Source organism: Dipodomys ordii, unplaced genomic scaffold, assembly GCF_000151885.1.
Source record: "Dipodomys ordii isolate 6190 unplaced genomic scaffold, Dord_2.0 Scaffold6, whole genome shotgun sequence".
In the NCBI taxonomy this organism is placed as follows: Eukaryota; Metazoa; Chordata; class Mammalia; order Rodentia; family Heteromyidae; genus Dipodomys; species Dipodomys ordii.
The window spans coordinates 16,123,012-16,144,007 of NW_012267222.1; the positions used below are offsets into that span (position 1 = coordinate 16,123,012).

General features: G+C 37.1%; 1 protein-coding gene across 1 annotated transcript in view; it reads left to right on the plus strand.

Annotated features, from left to right (window-relative positions):
- Positions 1-20,996, plus strand: part of Eif4g3 (eukaryotic translation initiation factor 4 gamma, 3) — a 190,803-nt gene that overhangs the window by 40,688 nt on the left and 129,119 nt on the right. Inside the window, exons 7-8 of the mRNA XM_013032571.1 lie at positions 6,312-6,409; positions 8,698-8,820. Coding sequence (XP_012888025.1) covers positions 6,312-6,409; positions 8,698-8,820 — 221 coding nt within the window. The remainder of the gene's footprint in view (positions 1-6,311; positions 6,410-8,697; positions 8,821-20,996) is intronic.

Below are 20,996 nucleotides of genomic sequence, written 5' to 3' on the forward strand. Positions count from 1 at the left end.
TTGGGGGATGGGTGTATAGAAAAGGTACTGATTATTGTGTTACTATGTTCTATAGTCTGTAATAGTTCTAAGAATGTTTATCAATAAGAATTAGGATTTTTTGTGGATTTTTTTTTTTTGGTTGGTCATGGGGCTTGAATTCTGGGTTTGGGCACTGTCCCTGTGCTCTTCAGCTCAAGGCAAGCGCTCTGCCGCTTGAGCCACAGCGCCACTTCCGGTTTTCTAGTGGTTTATTGGAGATAAGAGTCTCACAAACTTTCCTGCCTGGGCTGGCTTTGAATTGTGCTCCTCTGATCTCAGCCTCCTGAGTAGCTAGGATTACATGCGTAAGCCACCAACGCCCGGCTTGTGGAATCTTTATATTAAATCATACCACTTTCAAAAAGGGATAATTTGACTCCCTTCTCTAGTTGAATTCCTTTTATTTCTTTCTCTTCTTTAAATTGCTGTGGCTAGGAATTCCAATAATAAGTTGAGTAAAAGTGGGGAGACTGATTGCTTTCTGTCTCATTCCTGACTTTAGAGGAAATGATTTCAGTTTTTGCCCATTTCATATGATGTTGGCTATAGGTTTGTCATTGATAGCCTTTCTTGTGTTGTGGTACTTTCCTTCTATTCTTAGTTTCTTCAGAGCTTTTATCAGGAAACCATTTTGAATTTTGTAAAAGGTTAACACCTATTGAGATGATTGTGTGATTTTTTTTTGTCCTTGATTTCAGTTTATGGTGGTATATTAGTCATTAATTTTGTATATGTTGAACTGGCCTTGCATCTCTTCAACAAAATCAAGTTTGCGTTATTATAACCTTTTTTTTTTTTTTTTTTTGGTCCGGTCGCGGGGCCTGAACTCTGGGCTGGGGTGCAGTAGCTCTTCAGCTCAAGGCTAGCACTCTACCGCTTGAGCCATAGCACCACTTCCGGCTTTTTTTTTCTTTTTGCTTATGTGGTGCTGAGGAATCCAACCCAGGGCCTCATGCGTACAAGCCAAGAGCTCTACCACTGAGCCACCTTCCCAGCCCCATTATAATCTTTTAAATTAGGGTTGTGGAATTCTTTTAGTAAATATTTTCTTGAGGATTTTATCTTTGTTCATCAAAGAAATTGTTTCATGCTTTTTCTAGTCATTTTTGTTTGTGTGTGCTTGTTCAGGGTAATACTGACATTATAGAATTAATTTAGCAGTATTCTAACCTTTTTATTTCATGAGACAAGTTTCAGGAGCATTGTTGTTAGTTCTTTAAAGGCCTGCTGGAATTCAAAAGTGTTCTATGCTCTTCTTTGTTGGGAGACTAGATTGTCTCTTTAATTCCATTGCTTGTTATAGGTCTGTTGAAGTAAGTGGTTTATATATTCTTTTGGTTTAAATTTGATAGATCAAATGCATCTAGAATTAGAATTTGTCTTCAAATATTTTCTAATGATCCTCTAGATTTCATTTGTATAGTTTACAATATCAGCTTTTTCATTGTAACTTAATTTATTTGAGCTTCTTTTTGTTAGTTTGGCTAATGCCCTGTAAATCTTTTTCTTTAAAAATATTTTTTTTTGATTGGTTGTAGGGCTTGCACTTCAGCTGGGTACTCTCCCTGAGCTCTTTTGCTCAGGGTTAGTACTCTTCCACTTTGAGCCATAGAACCACTTCCTTTCTTCTGGAGGTTAATTGAAGATAAGAATCTCATAAACTTTCCTGCCCAGGCTGGTTTTGAACAGCCATCCTCAGCTCTCAGGCTATTGAGTAGTTAGGATTATAGGCATGAGCCACCAGTGCCCACCTTGGCTTGTTGTTTTTGTCCTAGGAACTTGTGGCTCATCATTAAGCTTTTTATTTTATCTTTATTTTTTTTGCTGGTACTGGAGTTTGATCTTATTTGGCTAGTACTCTACCACTTGAGCCATGCCTACAGCTTGGCTTTCTGCTAGTTTTTTGGAGATAAGTCTCTTGGACCTTTCTGCCTGGGCTGGTATCTTTGCTGCCTGAGTAGCTAGGATTACAGTCGTTTGACACTAGGGCCTGAACTCTGAGGTAGTTGGGGTTTTTGTTTATTTTTTAATGTGTTTATAGCTATAGACTTTCCTCTAGTGCTGCAGTTTCGTATTCCAGAGATTCTGTTATTTTCTCATTATCATTAGATCTAGGATTTTAATTTTTATTACAGGGTTCAAAATTTTTTACAGTAAAGTTACAGTTCTATAAGTCAGGTTATATAAGTTACAGTTCTATGAGTCTGAGAGTACAATGAATGATCTGAGGATCCAAGTTTGAAGTTAGCCTAGGTGGACAAGTCTAAAAATTAGTTGGAAGTAGAGGTGTGGCTCATATTTAGTTGTATATTGTTGTATAAGGTTGTATATAGTTGTATATGGTTGTATATTGTTGGATAAAATTAAAATTTTTGTGCCAACCTGTATATCTGATCACTATCCCTGTCTTTGTAGTGTGTGTGACATTTTACTAGTTTGTAGAATGTAGTAGATTTTTGCTTGGAGTTTTATTTATGTATTTTTATACTAGTTTCCTAATACCATTTGTTGAAGAAGCTATCTTTTCTTTATTTTCCCTTCCTTCCTTCCTTCCTTCCTTCCTTCCTTCCTTCCTTCCTTCCTTCCTTCCTTCCTTCCTTCCTTTGCTTGTCGGTCGTGGGGCTTGAACTCTGGGCCTGGGCACCCTACCACTTGAGCCACAGCACCACTTCCAGCTTTTTTCTGCTTATGTGGTGCTGAGGAATTGAACTCAGGGCCTCATGCATGCAAGGCAAGCACTCTACCGAGCCAACTTCCCAGCCCCTTGCTTGGAGTTTTATCAATGAGAAGAAACCTTAAATATTCTAAATCTTTCATAATCATAGGCAAGTAAATTAATAAAAAGTAAGATAAAACAAGAAACACTGGTATTACATTTTAAAATTTTTAGCAATAAGACCTTTAAGGAGAACTGCCATTTACTATAATATGTATGTGTGTGTGTGTGTGTGTGTGTGTGTGTGTGTGTGTGTGTGTGTGTGTGTGTGTGTGTGTATATATATATATATATATGAAGGCTATTTTACAACAAAAGAGACCCAAATAATTTAAAAATAGGAAGAGTGCTTTATAAAACATTCAAGTTGGGAAATGTATTGGAGTGTGTGTATGTTTCATGGTTAATGCATAAATTTTACCACTAACCTTTTATATAGGCTGGGCTTTGAGAAACACTGGCACAAATTGGATCAGCAGTATGATCTACTACACCTATTCAACTCTGCCATTACAGTATTCTAGCAGCCATAGGTAGTAGATTAACTACATAAAGGGCTACTTTTCAGTAAAATATTTATTAAAGAAATAGTGATAGGCTGAATTTTGCCCCTTGACTGTAGTTGATGACCTACCAATCTAAACAAACATATGTTTACCTCATGCATTAAAAGACCTGAGAGCCAGGTGCCAGTGGCTCACGCCTGTAATCCTAGCTACTCAGGAGGCTGAGATCTGAGGATCTGAGGATTGCGGTTCAAAGCTAGCCCAGGCATGAAAGTCCATGAGACTTTTATCTCCAATAAACCACCAGAAAACCAGAAGTGGCTCAAGTGGTAGAGCACTAGCTTTGAGCTGAAATGCTGAGGGACAGTGCCCAGGTCCAGAGTTTTTTGTTTTTTTTTTTTCGTGTGCTGGTCCTAGGACTTGAACTCAGGGTCTAGGCACTATCCCTCAATTTTTTTGGTCAAGGATAGTGCTCTATCACTTGAATCACAGTTCTACTTCTGGCTTTTTGCTTGTCAATTAGAGATAGGAGTCTCCTGTCCTGACTGGCTTCACATTGCAAGCCTCAGATCTCAGCCTACTGAATAAATAGGATTACATTCTACTAGAATGAAAAATACTTTCAAGTATTCTTGACTGTATCAGAATTTTGATTAGATTGTAAATGAAAGCTATTTTTTAATACAGCTGATGTTCTTCCTCTCATAATGCCCACAAATGGGAAGATGTAATGTTTTATGAGTTAACTTTTTACCCTGTATTGCAGGTGTATGAAGAGTAGCATTTTATTGGATGTATGTGATATACAAGCCTTTTTTCCAATTAGTTGGCTCCAAAATGTTCCATGTGACGAATTATTTTTTAAAGGAGATAGGTCACCTTTTGGATCCTATTTCTCTTAGCTTGAAAAATATGGCAAGGGTGAGCAGATTGTGTTGCTTATCTGGCAGCATTTGAAACTAATTTTAGGGGGTTTGTTTTCTCAGTTTAGGAACAAATGACATAATAGTATAGCATAGAATTGGTAATTTGAACTCTGCTTTGGGAATAGTTGACTTTACTGGAGGATTTATTAAGGCTTTTTGTTTGGTTTTATATTTTATATTGAAATTTGAAATATTAGTCATGTCTGACTTAGATCTTTTCTAAATCAGACTCAGCAGACCTGATTGGTATCTGCAGAATTTTCATATAGCAAATGATGCTTCTTCATAGACAGTTCCACTCAAAGATTACCAAATTGGGGGTAGGGAGATTGATGATGATCTACTACATTCATACACATTTCTCATTGTTATCTTTAGTCACTTATTCAGCCTCTTATCAAAGGCCAGTTCTTCCTGTGTGCATCCCATCCCATCCTGGCACATATTAATGCCATTATCCCTAACAGTTAACTGTTCTCTTTTTCAGTTTTCTCACATTGTCACTCCTTTTAAAGCTGTTTCTTAGATTAAGTCTATTAGTAGTATAAAAGGAAATGTTTTATTCTTGTGCTTGAAAAAAATTTATACTCCATCTTGCCTAATTATAACCTTATTTCTGTTTCCTACTTATAGAAAAACTTTAAAAAAAGTTGTTTAGCTCCACTGTATGGACCTTACCCCATTCTGAATAGAATTTATCTGTTCTCACGGTTTCATTCTCTTTCACTATTGCAGTCTTTTGAATCTGCCACTTCTCCCGACAACATGTTAAGATCGCCTATCATTTCTTCTTGGACAAGTCTTTATCATTCAACTTAATCCAACAAAGTTAAGCACTCCCTCATTGTACAGCAGTTTTCTTCACTTCAGCCATTGTTTTGGTTTTACCTCCCATCTCTCTCTTTTTTTTTCCCTTTCAGTGATTTCTTTTTTTTTTTTTTAATTGTGGAAATACTGTACAGAGGGGTTACAATTACATGGGCAAGATAATGAGTACATTTCTTATCAAGCATTGTAGCCTCCTCCTTTGTTTCCCTTTCCCCCTTTCAGTGATTTCTAACAAGGATTTCATTTCAGGTTTTGATTCTGCCTGTGCTCATTTCCTGAGTTACACAGTCTTGTGATTTAGAAATTGTCCATATTCTACTATTCCTAATAGGTCTTCATTTGAAGGTGTATAGTAAGCATCTTAAACTTTATCTAAAATTGAACCTTGATTTTTCTGTCCCAAACTCTTCTTTCTTGTTTTGCTTCACTTTGTTCACTTGCTCTGGTGGAGGGGGGGGAGGCAAACAATAGTTTTCCTGAATCTTCTTTTGTACCGCTAGCAAATTTTTAGGATCTTCTTTCAAAATATGCAGTATCTGACCTTTTCTCCCCATTTCTACAGTATGCATTCTGATTTTATTATCAGAAATTGAGTCTAAATTTTGAATGTCAGAGAGTTCCTTTGAAGTACAGGGGGTTGGGTAAGAACATATTTGAGGTAGTTAAACAAAATAGTACATGAACAACAGCAAAACATTAATTTCCTTCAATCTGATTGAGATTGGTATACTCAAGATAAAGCACTAGAAAAAGGCTACGACTAGAATACAGCAGAAGTGTTAGAAAATGTACTTTAGTATTTGGACTTAGTTTTAGACTTCCTTGTACTCAAGTTTTTTATAAATCTCAACATTAGGACATTTCTTAAGCTTTATGTTACTCCCTGTGGCAGTTATTCTCCATAAATAAGAATTAGACTAATCATGATGATCAATAGATATATTTCCCTCTGCCTTTGAAAAGGACACCACAATTCCTTCCTTAAGACTCATTGCTGTAGGTGGTGGGCTCTCAGAATAAGATTGTTTTTCTTAAAGTCATAGTATAGCACAGTTCTTGGTTAGGAAGACAGGTCTGGCATCAGTCTGTAACTAAGTACTTAGTTGTTTCTGTATTGAATTTTATGACTATTTGAAGACATTATATAATTTGGAATAATTTCTGAACCACATTAGCAGCAGGAAGAGAGAGGAGATAATTATTATTAGTTTTTTTAATTTTAAAAGGAATTATCTAGAAACTCTGCCATTAATAGTCCTATAGTGTTTGACAAAATAACTGAATGCTTGTTTTCATTTTGTTCTAATTCTTTAGGAACGCCTTTTTACCCAAGTCAGCCAGTGTATCAGTCAGCACCTATCATAGTGCCTACACAGCAACAGCCCCCTCCAGCCAAGAGAGAGAAAAAAACTGTAAGAGATCTTCATTGATTTTTCTTGAATTGGAATGTCCATTCACTTATCAAATAAGTTTATTCATCTTAGTTTACAAATGACTGGGCCATTTGTAATTATTTCCCTGTATCATCACCACTTACTTTAACCTGGGGTTCTGATATGGGCATAGCACTAGAAATTGAATATACTGTTTTCTTAATATTGCATTTTGCCATTCACTGAGGTAGGTGCACTATATGACAATGTGCATGCCAGCAATAGAAGTAGGTGGTTTAGTGTGTCTCATTCAGTGGGAGGTATTTCAAGTCATTTCTCACATCTTTACTTTACCACCAGTTCTAATTGGATCTCCAAGTATGAATGTTTTTTGTGGAATAGACTTAAAAAGTGAAAGCAGAGTTGACTAAATGTATTCTGGTTTTAGCAAATAAGTTACAAGGGCTTTAGCATAGCAATCTATGCTTAAAGAGTATTGTAGTATTAACAAATTCAGATTTCAGAACATTTTACAGAAGAGTAGCTTGCAGTGTTATCTATCGTAAGACACAGAATGAGTGATGTTCATAAGCAAGACAGACTCCCACATTCACATAGATGTCTTAGGATGGAGTGACATACTCATCTTGATGTGCTCTGAGTTATTAAAAATTAATGAGATTCAAATGTGGACTTTGTTATTAGAAACACACTATGTACATATAATAAAGAAGATATACCTGTGCATTGTTACATTGTTGTCAAGAGACTGCTTTGGAGTTGCTGAGTACACATGGTAGGCTTGGACCTGAGCAGCACTTTTGACAGCACTTTAACAGAGCAGAAAAATGAACAGAGGTGATAATGGAAATGGAAGATAGTAATAGCAAAATAGTAGATAATAGAAAGAAATAGAACTTAAAGAAGTACTTAAATAATACTTATAGACTGTGAAGGAAACAAGATATTCAATGTAGATATCTTAATTGAAGAACTATTCCAAGTCTCTGAATTCTCAGAAATTTTCAAGAATCCAAAATCCCTTATACTCATTACTTAAGCTATTTAGGTAGTGAGCTCCTAGACTGATAAACTCCATTCTCATTATACAGCACCATACCCACTGATATCTATTAGAATAGGTAACCTTAAGAAAATGAAAATTAGGAACTGGAGAGGTGGCTCTCATCTGTAATCCTTTTTATTTTATTTTAGTTTTTGCCAGTCTTGGGTCCTGAACTCTGGGCCTGGGCACTGTTCCTCAGCTCTTCAGCTCAAGGCTAGTACTCTACCACTTGAGCCACAGTGTCACTTCTAGCTTTTTCTGCTTATGTGGTGCTGAGGAGTTGAACCCAGGACCACGTGCATGGAAGACAAACACTCTACCACTGTGCCACCTTCCCAGCCCCCTGTAATCCTATCTTTTGGAAGGTGGAAATTCGGAGAAATGTGGTTTAGCTTCACAGTTGGCAAAAATGTTGTATAATCCTATCTCAGCAGAAAGAGCTGGGCATTGATGGCATGTGCCTGACATCTCAGCTAAGGTAGAGAAGTATAAATATGAGGGTTGTAGTTTGATCAAGTCCTATCTCAGATACAACTAGAGCAAAATAGGTTGGATGTGTGGCTCAACAAGCACATGGCCTTAAGCTCAAGCCCCGATATACCGTTTCCCAAATGGAGAAGACGATACACACTATTCTGTATCTTAAATTTATTTCATGTGGTAGTATATATAAATCTACGTCATTCTGTTTACTGGCTGTTTGCTATTTAATTGTAACGATATAGGATAATTTTGAACTATTCTTCTTGATTGACCTGTTATAATGTTTCTGTGTCTTTCCTAGGGGAAAAAAATATTACAGTGAGCATATGTAGATAAAAGTATAAAGCTATTTGCCGGGCAGATTCCTGTGTCTAAATTATAGTGATTGTACTTTTTTTTTTAATCCCATAGGACCATTTGGGGCATTTAAAACTTTGAGTTTTTAATATTAAGACTATCTTATGAACTTTGTTTCATATAAAGCTTTTTCAGATAAAATCAGGGTATCTGATGGTGACCATGTAGAAATATTTTGCCTTTTTGATCTAGAAATTCAGCTTAAGTGGGTCACATTTTAGTTATTCTAATTGGTTTTAGAGTTGAGTTGATGGCTTAATTTCTTTGAATGACCTCATATGCTTGTGATTGAAACAGTCATACTTGCTGATTATCAGCTTTGATAGTTGACACGTCTCAGTTTTCACTTTAACTCATCATATGCCTGTAATTCTATGTAGACAACCCATCTGTACATCTATCATTTTATTTAACATTCTAGATAAGAATTCGAGATCCAAACCAGGGAGGTAAAGATATAACAGAGGAAATTATGTCTGGAGGTGGCAGCAGGAATCCCACTCCACCCATAGGGAGACCCACGTCCACACCTACTCCTCCTCAGGTAAGAGATAGGGAGCATGAAGTACAATTGTTCATGTGTTCACTAACCTCTGACGAGATCCTCTTTTTCTGCAGCCACTTTCTTTATATTCTATCAGCTGTCTCAGCCTCAAAAAAAAACAAAAACAAAAACAAAACAGATGTGTTGTTTCTCTTTCCATAATTTTGTAAATCCAAATTTTTATTGCTATTTCCATGTATTGTTGTCACATTCAGAACACAGATGATGCCAGTTTCTCTCTCTCTCTCTCTTTTGATGCCAGTCTTCTTAAAGAACTCAAAAGAAGTTGCATTCCTATGAAAGCCTTATCATTACACAAATAATCCTTTATGTTTTCACTATGGAACTTTCATAGTTAAATGCTGAACACACTTTCTTAATTCAGGCAATAAGGATGAGTACATAAACATTTCAAACAAACAATGTTGTTTGAGATGACTGCCTCTTATTCAGAGTATATCTAAATATATAACAGGTATATTCATCTTTCATAATACTGCATGAATTGAATGAGCCTTAGAGAGTGTTGACTTAAATTATTTAATTAAATCAGATTTACTTGACTGTAAATCTGTCAGTACTTGAGAAGACTGTGGTTATTATACTCTGCTAAGAGTTTACTTTCTTGTGTTAAAAATAGAAACTGCTGGGGTCACAGTTCAAATGGTAGAGCCATACCCTAGTAAGTACAGGTTCCTGAGTTCAAACCACAGTAACTGCAGTAGAAATCAAAACATTTTAGGAGGAGAAAGCTATAATAAAAAAAGGAATCACCTAATTTTGACAAGGCTTTAATTTCATTCCTGCGTCAATTTAAATATCAGTGATTCAGAATCAACATTTTTTGGGAGGTGGGGACCTATCCTGGGGCTTGAACTCTGGGCCTGGGTGCTGTCCCTGAGCTCCTTTTTTTCAAGACTAGTGTTCTATCACTTTGAGCCACAGCTCCACTTGAGGTTTTTGAGTGGTTAACTTGGAGATGCGTTTCATGGACTTTCCTGTCTTGGCTGGCTTCCAACTGCAATCCTCAGATCTCAGCCTCCTGAATAGTTAGGAGTACAGGTGTGAGCCACCAGCACCCAGCCCCAATGAATTTTTAATTCTTTAAAATTAGCTGAATTTTGAGAGTCCATCAAATTAAAATAGTTAAAAGCAAAATTATGAAGGAATAGAAGGTGCTTACTTTTACTCACAGATAGCTGGGTGATAATATTGCTTAGAGCCTAATTTATAAATGAGATAGGAATGATTCAATGGAAGAGATTTCAGAATAATAAACTATTGACCTCATTTTAGGTGTATTCACATATATAAATGTAAATATGTGTAAATATGTTGAAGAAAGTGTTCTTAAGTATTAAGGTTACTAATAATAGCTGGATGAATTTTGAGCCCTTTGAAAATTGTTAAATTTGAATTATGCTAAAATTTGATGCTTTGTTGTGATGTATTTTTCTCTTAGAAATTATGATAGTCTCTGGCTGATGATTATCTCAATCATCTCATTCAGATATGCATAATATATTCCCATTTAGACATATTAGTTGTAATGTCATATTAATGATCTCTACAGAACTCATTACCACCTACTGCTGTTCTCTCAGAGATGTTCCAAGTCTGAGTGATTAAGAAGGTCTTGAATGTGTATTGTGGAATATTGCCTGGAAATAAGCATGGGACAGGCAAACTCCAATTTGAAATAATCTACTTAAATACTCTATTAAGTATTGTTATTAGTCAGTCAGCATAGTCACATTTTAGTCAGTGTCTTCAAACATTAATCAAAATATTACAGTCACACACATACATCTACTTAATATTTTTGTTGATTTGTGTTTAATGTCCCAACTTGAAGGCATATCTTTTTGCATTAAAATTCTCTGTGTATATGTGTATATTTTAAATCTTTCAAGCTTGATATTACCCTCTTTTGGTTTTAATTTTTATTTTTTTTATTGTGAAAATACTGTACAGAGGGATTACAATTACATGGGCAAGATAATGAGTACATTTCTTATCAAGCATTGTAGCCTTTGGTTGCATTTTTATCTTCAGCCACAGAAATCTTTTGCTTGCTTTCTTTCCTAGAAATGAATATGTTTCTCTAATCATAAGGCACATCGAATACATACTTTGAGTGCATGAAGGCCCTTAATCAGTAGTTGTATTGCTGTTTTTTTGTTTATTTTTGTTTTGCTTTTCTTGTACTGATTCTGAGGTTTGGTCTCAGAGTCCGTGTACTGTCCCTGAGTTGTTTTTTTATTTTTTTTTGCTCAAGGCTAGTGCTCTAGCACCTTAGTCACAGCCCCACTTTGGCTTTTTTGATAGTTAATTGGACATAGGTATCTCACAGGCTGGCTTCAAACTGTGATCCTCAGATTTTAGCCTCCTGAGTAACTAGGATTATAGGCATGAGCCACCAGTGCCCCACAGCTGGAGGTTTTTTTTGTTTGTTTTTGTTTTTTTGGTGGTGGTGGTTCTTGGTTTTTACAGTATTAGAGTTTAAATTCAGGACCTCGCCTTATTAGTTATTTATATTTGAATTTACACTTGAGCACTTAAATCTCTTTGTGTTTCCAAATGTATGAAATTCATGGAATGGACAAACAGGTCATTGCCCCTAACTTATTCTACCTACCTACTCCTTCTACCCCCATTGCTGGGGATAGAATGTAGAGCCTTAGGACCTCAAGTAAACTAGGCAAACACTCTACCACTGAGTTATATCCCCAGCCCTTTTTAATAGACAAATATACTAGTGAGATTTCTTTTTCCTTTTAAGGAAAATGTAAAATGAAAGTTGTTGGTTGTTCATTTTTAGTTCTTAAATAGTAAAATAGAGCCATATAGGTGGCTCATGCCCATAAACCTAGCTAGACAGGAGGTGGTTTGAAACCAGCCAAGGGTAGGACAGTCCACCAATGAACTACTCAGAAAAAGCTGGAAGGCAGGGAAGTGCCCAGACCCTGAGTTCAAGCCCCAGGACTGGCAAAAAAAGTAAAATAGAAAAGAACGGGATTTTTGTTGTTGTTGTTGTTGTTCCTTTGTTTTCCTCAGCTGTTGCTAATGGAAATAAGGCAAAAGAAATTATTACACACAGGGGCTGGGAAGGTGGCTCAGTGGTAAGGTGCTTGCCTTGCATACATGTGGCCCTGGGTTTGATTCCTCAGCACCACATAGGCAGAAAAAGCCAGAAGTGGTGCTGTGGCTCAAGTGGTAGAGTGCTAGGCTTGAGCTAAAGAGGTGAGGGACAGCGCCCAGGCCCAGAGTTCAGGCCCCACAGCCAACAGAAAAAAAAAATTATTACACTAAGAAATGTGCCAGTTGCCTAGTAATCTTTATGGGAACCTAAAAACTAAAAATAAATGCATGATATTATCTCAGCAAGACTTCAAAATTTGTCTACATACAGTTATGAGTTATGTGGCTTTATCAAAATTACTTGCTTTTGTTTTGGTGGGGGATACTTTACTCTAGGGTATTTCATTTCAGGACCATGATCTTGCTAGAAAAGTTGTTACCATTTGAACCACACATACTTCATTTTGCTTCAGCCAGTTTTCCAATAGGTTCATGGATTTATGCCTGGGCCGGTCTGGACTGTGATCCTTCTATTTATCCCATTTATTTGTATGGTATGGATGACAGGCATACTACATAATACCCAGCTACTGATTGAGAACAGAGCCTTTTGAACTTTTCTGCCCAGGCTGGCCTTAAAACACAATCTGCCCCATCTCCACTTCCTGAGTAGGTAGGATTATAATGGTGAACCACTGTCCCAGTTTAAAAGTTTGTTTTTTAATGAACTCAATATGTGCCTGTTTTTTTGTTTTCGTTTTTGTTTGCCAGTCCTGTGGCTTGAACTCAGGGCCTGGGCACTATCCCTGAGCTTCTTTTGTTCAAAACTAGCACTCTACCACTTGAGCCACAGTACCATTTCCAGCTTTTTGTTTATGTGGTACTAGGAATTGAACCCAGGGCTTCATGCATGCTAGGCAAGCACTCTACCACTAAGCCACATTCCCAGCCTCAATATTTGTCTTTATGTCTTGTCCCACCTTTTCCTTTGTTTGTCTCTGGTTTTGTAATTATCCTAATAGTAAAACATTTATAATTTAGGAAAGGGTTATAGGACTACAGAGGAAAGAGTGAGAGAAAAGGTGTACACTAGAAATTGCTGGCATATCTTAGAAAGAATATAGCCCATGCTCAGCAATTTTAGTCTTTGGAAGAACTAACTACTTTTATACTTCATACCTTGAAAACTGAGTGAGCTGTGTTCGTTCATGTTTAAGGAAGCATAGATAATTGTATTCATGCTATGGGTTTACTAGTATGGTAATTTGTAAGTTCCTACATACAGAATTTGAAAATTATATGGTATATGAGAAATCCAGTATTTTATTTTCAGTATTGTGGTTTTTGACCTCAGGTTGTTGTACTACTTAAGCTGGCACTCTTACTATTTAGCCATACCTTTAGACCTGAGTATTGCTGGTTATTTTTCAGGTAAGGTACTTGCGTATGGGCGGTACACCTATATTAGGCTTCCTAGTAGTTAGGATAGCAGGTGCCCGCCACTGTACCTAGCCCTTTGTTGAAAATGAATCTCTTAGCCTCCTTTAATCCTCCCATATGCTAGCGTTAAATTAAAATCCCAACGATCTCTGCTTCCAACTAGTTAGGATAGGTAACTAGGTTAGATAGATGTGAGCCACTGTCATCTAGCCAGTCTTAACTTTTTTTTGTCATTTTCTTTCTTGCTTTCTTTTTGTGTGTATGTGTGTGGGTGTGGGGTGTGGGTGTGGGTGCCAGTACTGGGGCTTGATCTCAGGTCCTGTGCATTGTCCCTCAGCATGTTTGATTAAGGCTAGGGGTTCTACAACTTGAGCCATAGCTCTACTTCTGACTTTATGGTGGCTAATTGGAAATAAGAGTCTCACAGATTTTCCTGCCCAGGCTTGCTTCAAACTGATCTCAGTCTCTTGAGTAGCTAAGCTTCTGGCATGAGCCACATACGAGTCATCTATATCATAGGCACTGATGAATTAATGTCTTTTTACTTGAGGCATGTAGATGAGGTTTTTAATGATGACTGTAGTCAATACAGTGAATCTTTTATTAAATTACATTATTTTTCATCTTGGTAAAATAATTTAAAATTAATATTATCCTTGACTTAAATATGCTATTATTCAATACTGTGGAAAGACTCATGGACTTTAAGTGAAGTCTGAGCTGGAGAAGATTCTGTTAGGATATTTGGGTTTTTTTTTGGCCTGGTATTAGGGATTAAACTTTGGGCCTTGTGTTTTCCCTTGGCTTTTTCACGCATAGCTGACACTGTGTGGTACTACTTGAGCCATGACTCTAGTTCCATCTTTTGGTGTTGCAAATAAGAATTCTGTAGTTTAAAATACATTTTGCACAACTAGTAGCTCTAATTTAGAATTATGGAACAGTGTAATTTATTCTTCAAGTTTCTTTCTAAAAAAGGTTTGTAAAAATTTCTAATTATTGAAGTCATTGAAGTCAGTCTGAAAGTCTCCAGTTTCATTGCCCATAAGAATTTCCACAAGCAAGCAAATAGTAAAACAATTCTATTTAAAGCCACTTGCAAGGTTGCTTTATAGTGTTTTGTGGGTCCAGTTGGAGTTATATTTTAGGTGTTTTTTTTTTTTTTTTTGATTGTGGGTCTTAAACTCAGAGCCTGAGTGCTGTCCCAGCACTAGCACTGAAGACTAGTACTCTACCACTTTGACCCACAACGTCACTTCCATTTTCCTGGTAATTAATTGGAGATGAGAGTCTCATGGACTTTACTGCCTGGGCGGGCCTCAAACCATAATCCTCAGATCTTAGCCTCCTAAAACCGAGGATTACAGGTGTGAGCCACTGGTGCCTGGCTGAAAATTTTATTTCATTAATATTTTTCTTACTGATTTATTAAGTTTATTTTCTTTTATTATTACCATCTTTAAGTAGTTATACAAAAAAGTTCCCATTGATTTATTAAGTTTTTTTTGGGGGGTGGGGGGGTCTGGTCGTGGGGCCTGAACTCTGGGCCTGGGCGCTGTCCCTCAGCTCTTCAGCTCAAGGCTAGCGCTCTACCACTTGAGCCACAGCGCCACTTTCGGCTTTTTTCTTGAGGTGTATGCTGCTCATCTGCCCATGGGCCGCCTTTCTAATTTTGCTTATGTGGTGCTGAGGAATCGAACCCAGGGCCTCATGCATGCAAGGCAAGCGCTCTACCACTGAGCCACCTTCCCAGCCTGCTGGGTAATTTTTAAACAATAAAACTTTGTTTTATTACAGTTGTGAAGGTGGATACATCCAAGTGCATGGCACCTAGCCCTCTGGCTAGAACCACTGCCACATCACATTGAGGAAGGCTCAGTATATTTATTCTACATTATTAAAGAACTGTACTTGCTTTTGTCACAGTTCTACTGTCATATTAATTCACTTATTCCCACAATAACAGAGTTGGGAATTAAGTTTACAACAGTGAAGTTGAAGTTTGTTAATATATCTTACCATTTAGTATTTTCTAATATATACCTTAGTTTGTTTATCCTGTGATTCCGTTTATTTCCACACTATCCCCAAGGTCTCCCTTCCGCAACCCCAGGCTAAGGATGGGTCCCAGGGTTTTGCACATGCTAAGGAGGCACTCTTACCACTGAGTTTCATCCCCAGCCCTGGGCTTTTTAAGACAAGATCTTGATATATACCCTATACTGACCATGAGCTTGTTCCATCTGGGAGACTGGCCTCAAACTTTGAATCCTTGTGTCTCAACCACTTGAGTGAGTGTGCCATCATGTTCAGGCATTTGTGTGCTTTTACTTCCATTACTATAATATCTTCAATATTAGTCACTTTTCTGCTGCCCAGTAGCAAAATTCTACAGCCTAGGTGAACTATAAAGAAACATTTATTTTGACTCATGAGTCTGGAGTTGCAAGGGTGAAGGGCAGCATCTGGCAATAGTCTTCTTGTTACCAGTAACCTGAAGTGTATGCTGCTCATCTGCCCATGGGCCGCCTTTCTAAATTTGCTTATACTTTAGAGTTTTCACTCCTACTTTTCTTTTTGTTTGGAATGACCTTCCAATTCTTTGTCTCTTTGTTTCTTCTAATATTAGTTCTGTGATCACAATCTCAGACCACTCTATAGTGACACTCCTCTATCTCTTACTGTCTGTTTCTTATCCCACTTTAATTTTATTCATAGTATTAGCCTCTACCTGAAATACATTCTTATTTTCTAATTTATTGTTTTTTGTTTTTGCTAGTCCTGGGGCTTTAACTCAGAGCTTGGGTGCTGTACCTAAGCTTCTTCTTCTTTTTTTTTTTTGTCGGTCACGGTCCTTGAACTCTGCCGCTTGAGCCACAGTGCCACTTCTGGTTTTCCAGTGGTTTATTGGAGATAAGAGTCTCATGGAGTTTCCTGCCTGGGCTGGCTTTGAACCTCGATCTTCAGATCTCAGCCTCCTGAGTAGTTAGGATTACAGGCATGAGCCACCAGAGCCTAGCCCTAAGCTTCTTTTGCTCCAGGCTAGCACTCTACCACTTGAGCCATAGCACCATTTCTAGCTTTTTCTGCTGATGTGCTACTGAGGAATCAAACCTAGGGCTTTATGCATGCTAGGCAAGCGCTCAAGCACTAAGCCACATTCCCAGCTTTATTGATTTTTTTTTAACAATAAAATGCCCTATGGGGTACAAGGATTGCCATGTCTTACTCAGCACCTTGTTCCCAGCACTGACTTTGATAACATATTTATTGTTATCCTCAATGTCTGAGACTTTTGTATATAGAGAATAAGAGTTTTGTTTGAGAACTACAAACAATAGATAGTTGAAGAGGTGTGGGTTTTTTTGTTTTTTTTTTTTGGTGCTTGTACTGGGGCTTGAATTTAGGCCTTGAGTGCTATTACTTGACTTTTTCACTCAAGAATAGCATTCTGCATTGGAGCCATAGCTCGTACTTCAGGCTTTTTGCCTGGTCTGGCTTTGAACTGTGACAATCAGATCTTAGCCTCCCGAATAGCTAGGATTATAGGCATGTGCCACTGATGCTCAGCTTAGAGCAGTTTATAATGATTATAGTACACAGCTAAAATGGGCTTCTTAGACATGCTGAGTTCATTTTACTCAAGATTTTTTAAAATGTAACTATAGTCACTCAGGAAAATTAAAGAATTAAATATCTGAACCATGTGGTTAATGCCTATACTAATCCCTATATTCTGTGATTCTGGCATTAAAATTTATTGTGTTACTTACTGTTATTATGTTACTTACTGTTACTATTTATTACTTAACATTACATAATCTATTCTACATTATTACCTGTGAAGTAAAATCAGTCATTTCATGTATGGTTGACAGCCTTACAGGTTGCATGCCTAACTTTTTCTTTAATTTTTATGCTCATGTGTATCACAAGCATTTCAAACTTTAGGCCTGAGTTTTATATTTTTCCTCTCCCTGGCCCCTTGGACTCTGTGTCTCTTTCATGCTTTCTATCTCAGTGACTTCACATATCTTAGCAAGCAAAAATTAATGAGTTTCTTTTTTACCCCTCATTGATAACTTCCCATTCAGTTACATTATGTATTTCCACTGCCAGTTTACCCCCTCTATTTAAATAAAATCCAATCTCTATTAGCACAAAATAACTTCCTATAGATTCTTGCAATAATATTCAATAGTATTCTTCTGAATGCTCTGCCTCCTCCAGTTCATCCTCCATTAGTAAACAGAATTAACTTCTTAAAAGTGTTAATCTGATTTATATTACACTGCTGCTTAAAAACTGTTGTTGGTAAGAAATGTACTCATTATCTTGCCCATGTAATTGTAACCTCTCTGTACAATATTTTCACAATTAAAAAAAAAAACCTGTTAATGGTTTTCCATTGCTATGGAATTAGACTAAAACCCTTCCTTGGTGTGGCCTAATAGGCCCTGTCTATTCTGTCATGCCTTTCTCCTTTTACCTCTTACTTTGTTCCACAAGCTGGTTGTGTAAGAACTTTCATACATGATGTTCTCATGTCTGAGTTGTGGCACCTTCATATCTTCTATGAACCTGTGTTCACAGTGACTTCTCAGACTCCTTGTCTGATCAAAAATCATACCTCACGTTAAACATTATCTCTCTCAATTCTGGAATAGTATGTATAACATGGAACTCCACTTTGAGAGCACATCAGGAGGCTAGGAATGTGGCTTAGTGGTAGAGTGCTTGCTTAGCATGCATGAAGCCCTGGGTTCAATTCCTCAGTACCATGTAAACAGAAAAAGCTGGAAGTGTTGCTTGTGGCTGAAGTGATAGAGTGCTAGCCTTGAGCAAAAGAAACTCAAGGACAGTGCCCAGGCCCCAAGTTCAAACCTCAGGACTGCCCCCCCCCCAAAAAAAACCCCAAACAACAAAAAATAAAAGAGAGAAAGAGATGGGGGGGGGGGGAAGGGACACGCATCAGCTGGTGGCTCAGGCCTGTAATCCTGAGTATGAGGCTAAGATCCGAGGATTGTGGTTTGAAGCCAGCCCAAAAGTCCATGAGATTTTCCAGTAAATCACAGAAAAAGCCAGAAGTGGCACAGTGGTTCTTGTGGTAGAGTATTAGCCTTAAGCAAAAAGAAGCCCAGGGATAGTGCCCAGACCTAGAGTTCAATCCCTGTTACTGGCAAAACAACAACAACAAAAAAAAACAAAGGAAGGTAATCTTTCTCTATCATTCTCCAGCACTTTAATATATAGAGCCTTGTTATAGTGATTAACCACAGTTCAGAATGGAATTTCATTTCTTGATTATAACCAGAAATCTCTGATCTTGCTGTCCTTTAAACTTCCATCACTATAGTTGAAAAAGGCTAAACATCAATCGAATCCTTGATTTTAAAAGTTTTAGAGGAGTGGGATTTGGTATTACCACATCTTAAGTTACAATTGATGCAATTTGGGAGGAGTTGTTACCAAGTTAACACTCCTTTTTTAACTCTTTTTACTGTATGCTTGCATTTGGAACTGTTATCTAAGTAGTGTGTTAAGTCTAAGTCCTTTCTTAAGAGCCTTTAAACAAAAATGCCTCCTAAGGTTTTATTAATTTAAAAAATGTTTGTGTAAGGCTAGAGATGGGAGTGTAGCTTAGTACTAGAGTTCTTGCCTTACATAATTGAGGCTTGGGTTAAATCACCATCACCAACATGTGCACACAAAGAGGAAGTTCAAGAGGAAGAGACTCTGTCTCAAAAAGATATATAAATATCAGCAGCTGGGCACTGGTGGCTCACACTTGTAATCCTAGCTACTCAAGAGGCTGAGATCTCAGGGTCATGGTTCAAAGCCAGCTGGGGTAGGAAACTCCGTGAAACTCTTTATCTCCAATAAACCATCAGAAAACCGGAAGTGATGCTGTAGCTCAAGTGGTAGAGCACTAGCCTTGAGCTGAAGAGCTGAGGGACAGTGCTCAGGCCAAGTTCAAGCCCCACAACCAACAACAACAACAAAAAAAAATCAGAGGCAAAAAGGGCAATTGTCTCTTTTATATGATGTGAAATAGTTTAGACTGATAAGTCCTTCAATCTATTTAAATTTTTACTGTCTTAAACTTATCTTTTCCATAGATATCATTTTGCTGATACATATTTGTATTGTTATTTTCTCAGACAAGTGGAGTATTTTCTTTGCTTCAGGTTGACTATACAATTTATGATTTTTGCCCCTTAGGAAATGTTGGCTGTTTACTAAATACTATATAACATGCAGTATTTGTAAAGCTGTTTTCAGCCAGTAGAATTGAATAGTCTATTTTCATTTTCAGCTATGAAGCCATCCTAATTTTAATTTTTCATGATTCAAAATAAAAGAAAAAAATCTTTCTTTAGAAGTAAAATTGTAGACTATGAGCACTCTCATGGTCTAATGAATAGGTGAAATAGCATTTTCCCTTGTCTATTTTACAAATGTATAGTAATATAAATTGTACAGTGAACACTCTGAAAAGCATTATTAACTCAAATAATATTTGTCATCATGAATGATGTATGTTCCTTTAACCTATATTCCCACTTCAAGAATTTCAAGTGCAACTACTGATTTGAAGATGTATTTGAATTTTTATTTCTTTATTTTGGTGGTTGTGATGTTTCAACTCAGCGAACACCCCTCCCCTTCCCCTAAATAAATTATTTTTCAGAGCCATCCTTGGACTCTGATGCATCTCCCTAAATTTCCCAGGTAGCTGGAATTGCATATGTGTACCTTCATATCTAGTTTGTTTGTCGAGATGGGGTTTCATGACTTTTTATCAAACCGTGATCTTCATATTGATCTCTGCCTACTGAGTTTCTGATGCTAAAAACTGTGAGCCATGACATCTTAAATGTATTTATTGCTAAATTTCTATTTTATATGACCTGCCTGCCTAAATTTACCCACATCCTAATTTCTTTTACCTTCCTGCTCTTGCATACCTGCACACACAATACACACAAATAAAGAATTGTGCTGGGAGCTCTGCTAGCAAGATCATAAATTCAGCTACTAACAGCTGAACTTAGATCAAGTAGACACACAGCTTTGTTTTGTTGCTTTTTTGTAACTCTGAAACCCAAAGGAACACCTGATGATATGGAATGACTATTTTGGTCTTTTTCTGTGTAATTCTGTTTCAAGTTGTGCAGTGATTTTGATTTTCTTAACCTACTTGCTTTGATTCTGTTAGGTGTTCAGGTAAAGAGCCAGATACTTTACTTGGATTCTTGATTTTGGAAAAATACTGTACTAAAGATAATTAAGTTGAAACTATATTTAAATAATTTATGGAAAGCAATTAATCTATGTAATTATAAGGATATTAATAGTAGTCAAGACATTTCGATGCTTTCATGAATCAGTAACTGGTTTTTAAATCTTTCACATTCCTGTTGTCCTGCTTTCCTGGTTGGTTCTTTAGAAGTTCATTAAGATCCTCTCAAACAAGACATCTATTGTTGATGTAAAGCCCACTTATCCTTAGAAGGAACCACAGAGTGAAGTAACACTTTTTGTCTTTCTTGTGTGGTTAATGGTAATCTCTCTTCTTCCTCCTTTCCTGCAACCTCTTCCTGTCTCTACTCTTGTTTCCCATGTATTCCTCCAATTTGTTATATTGGCCTATA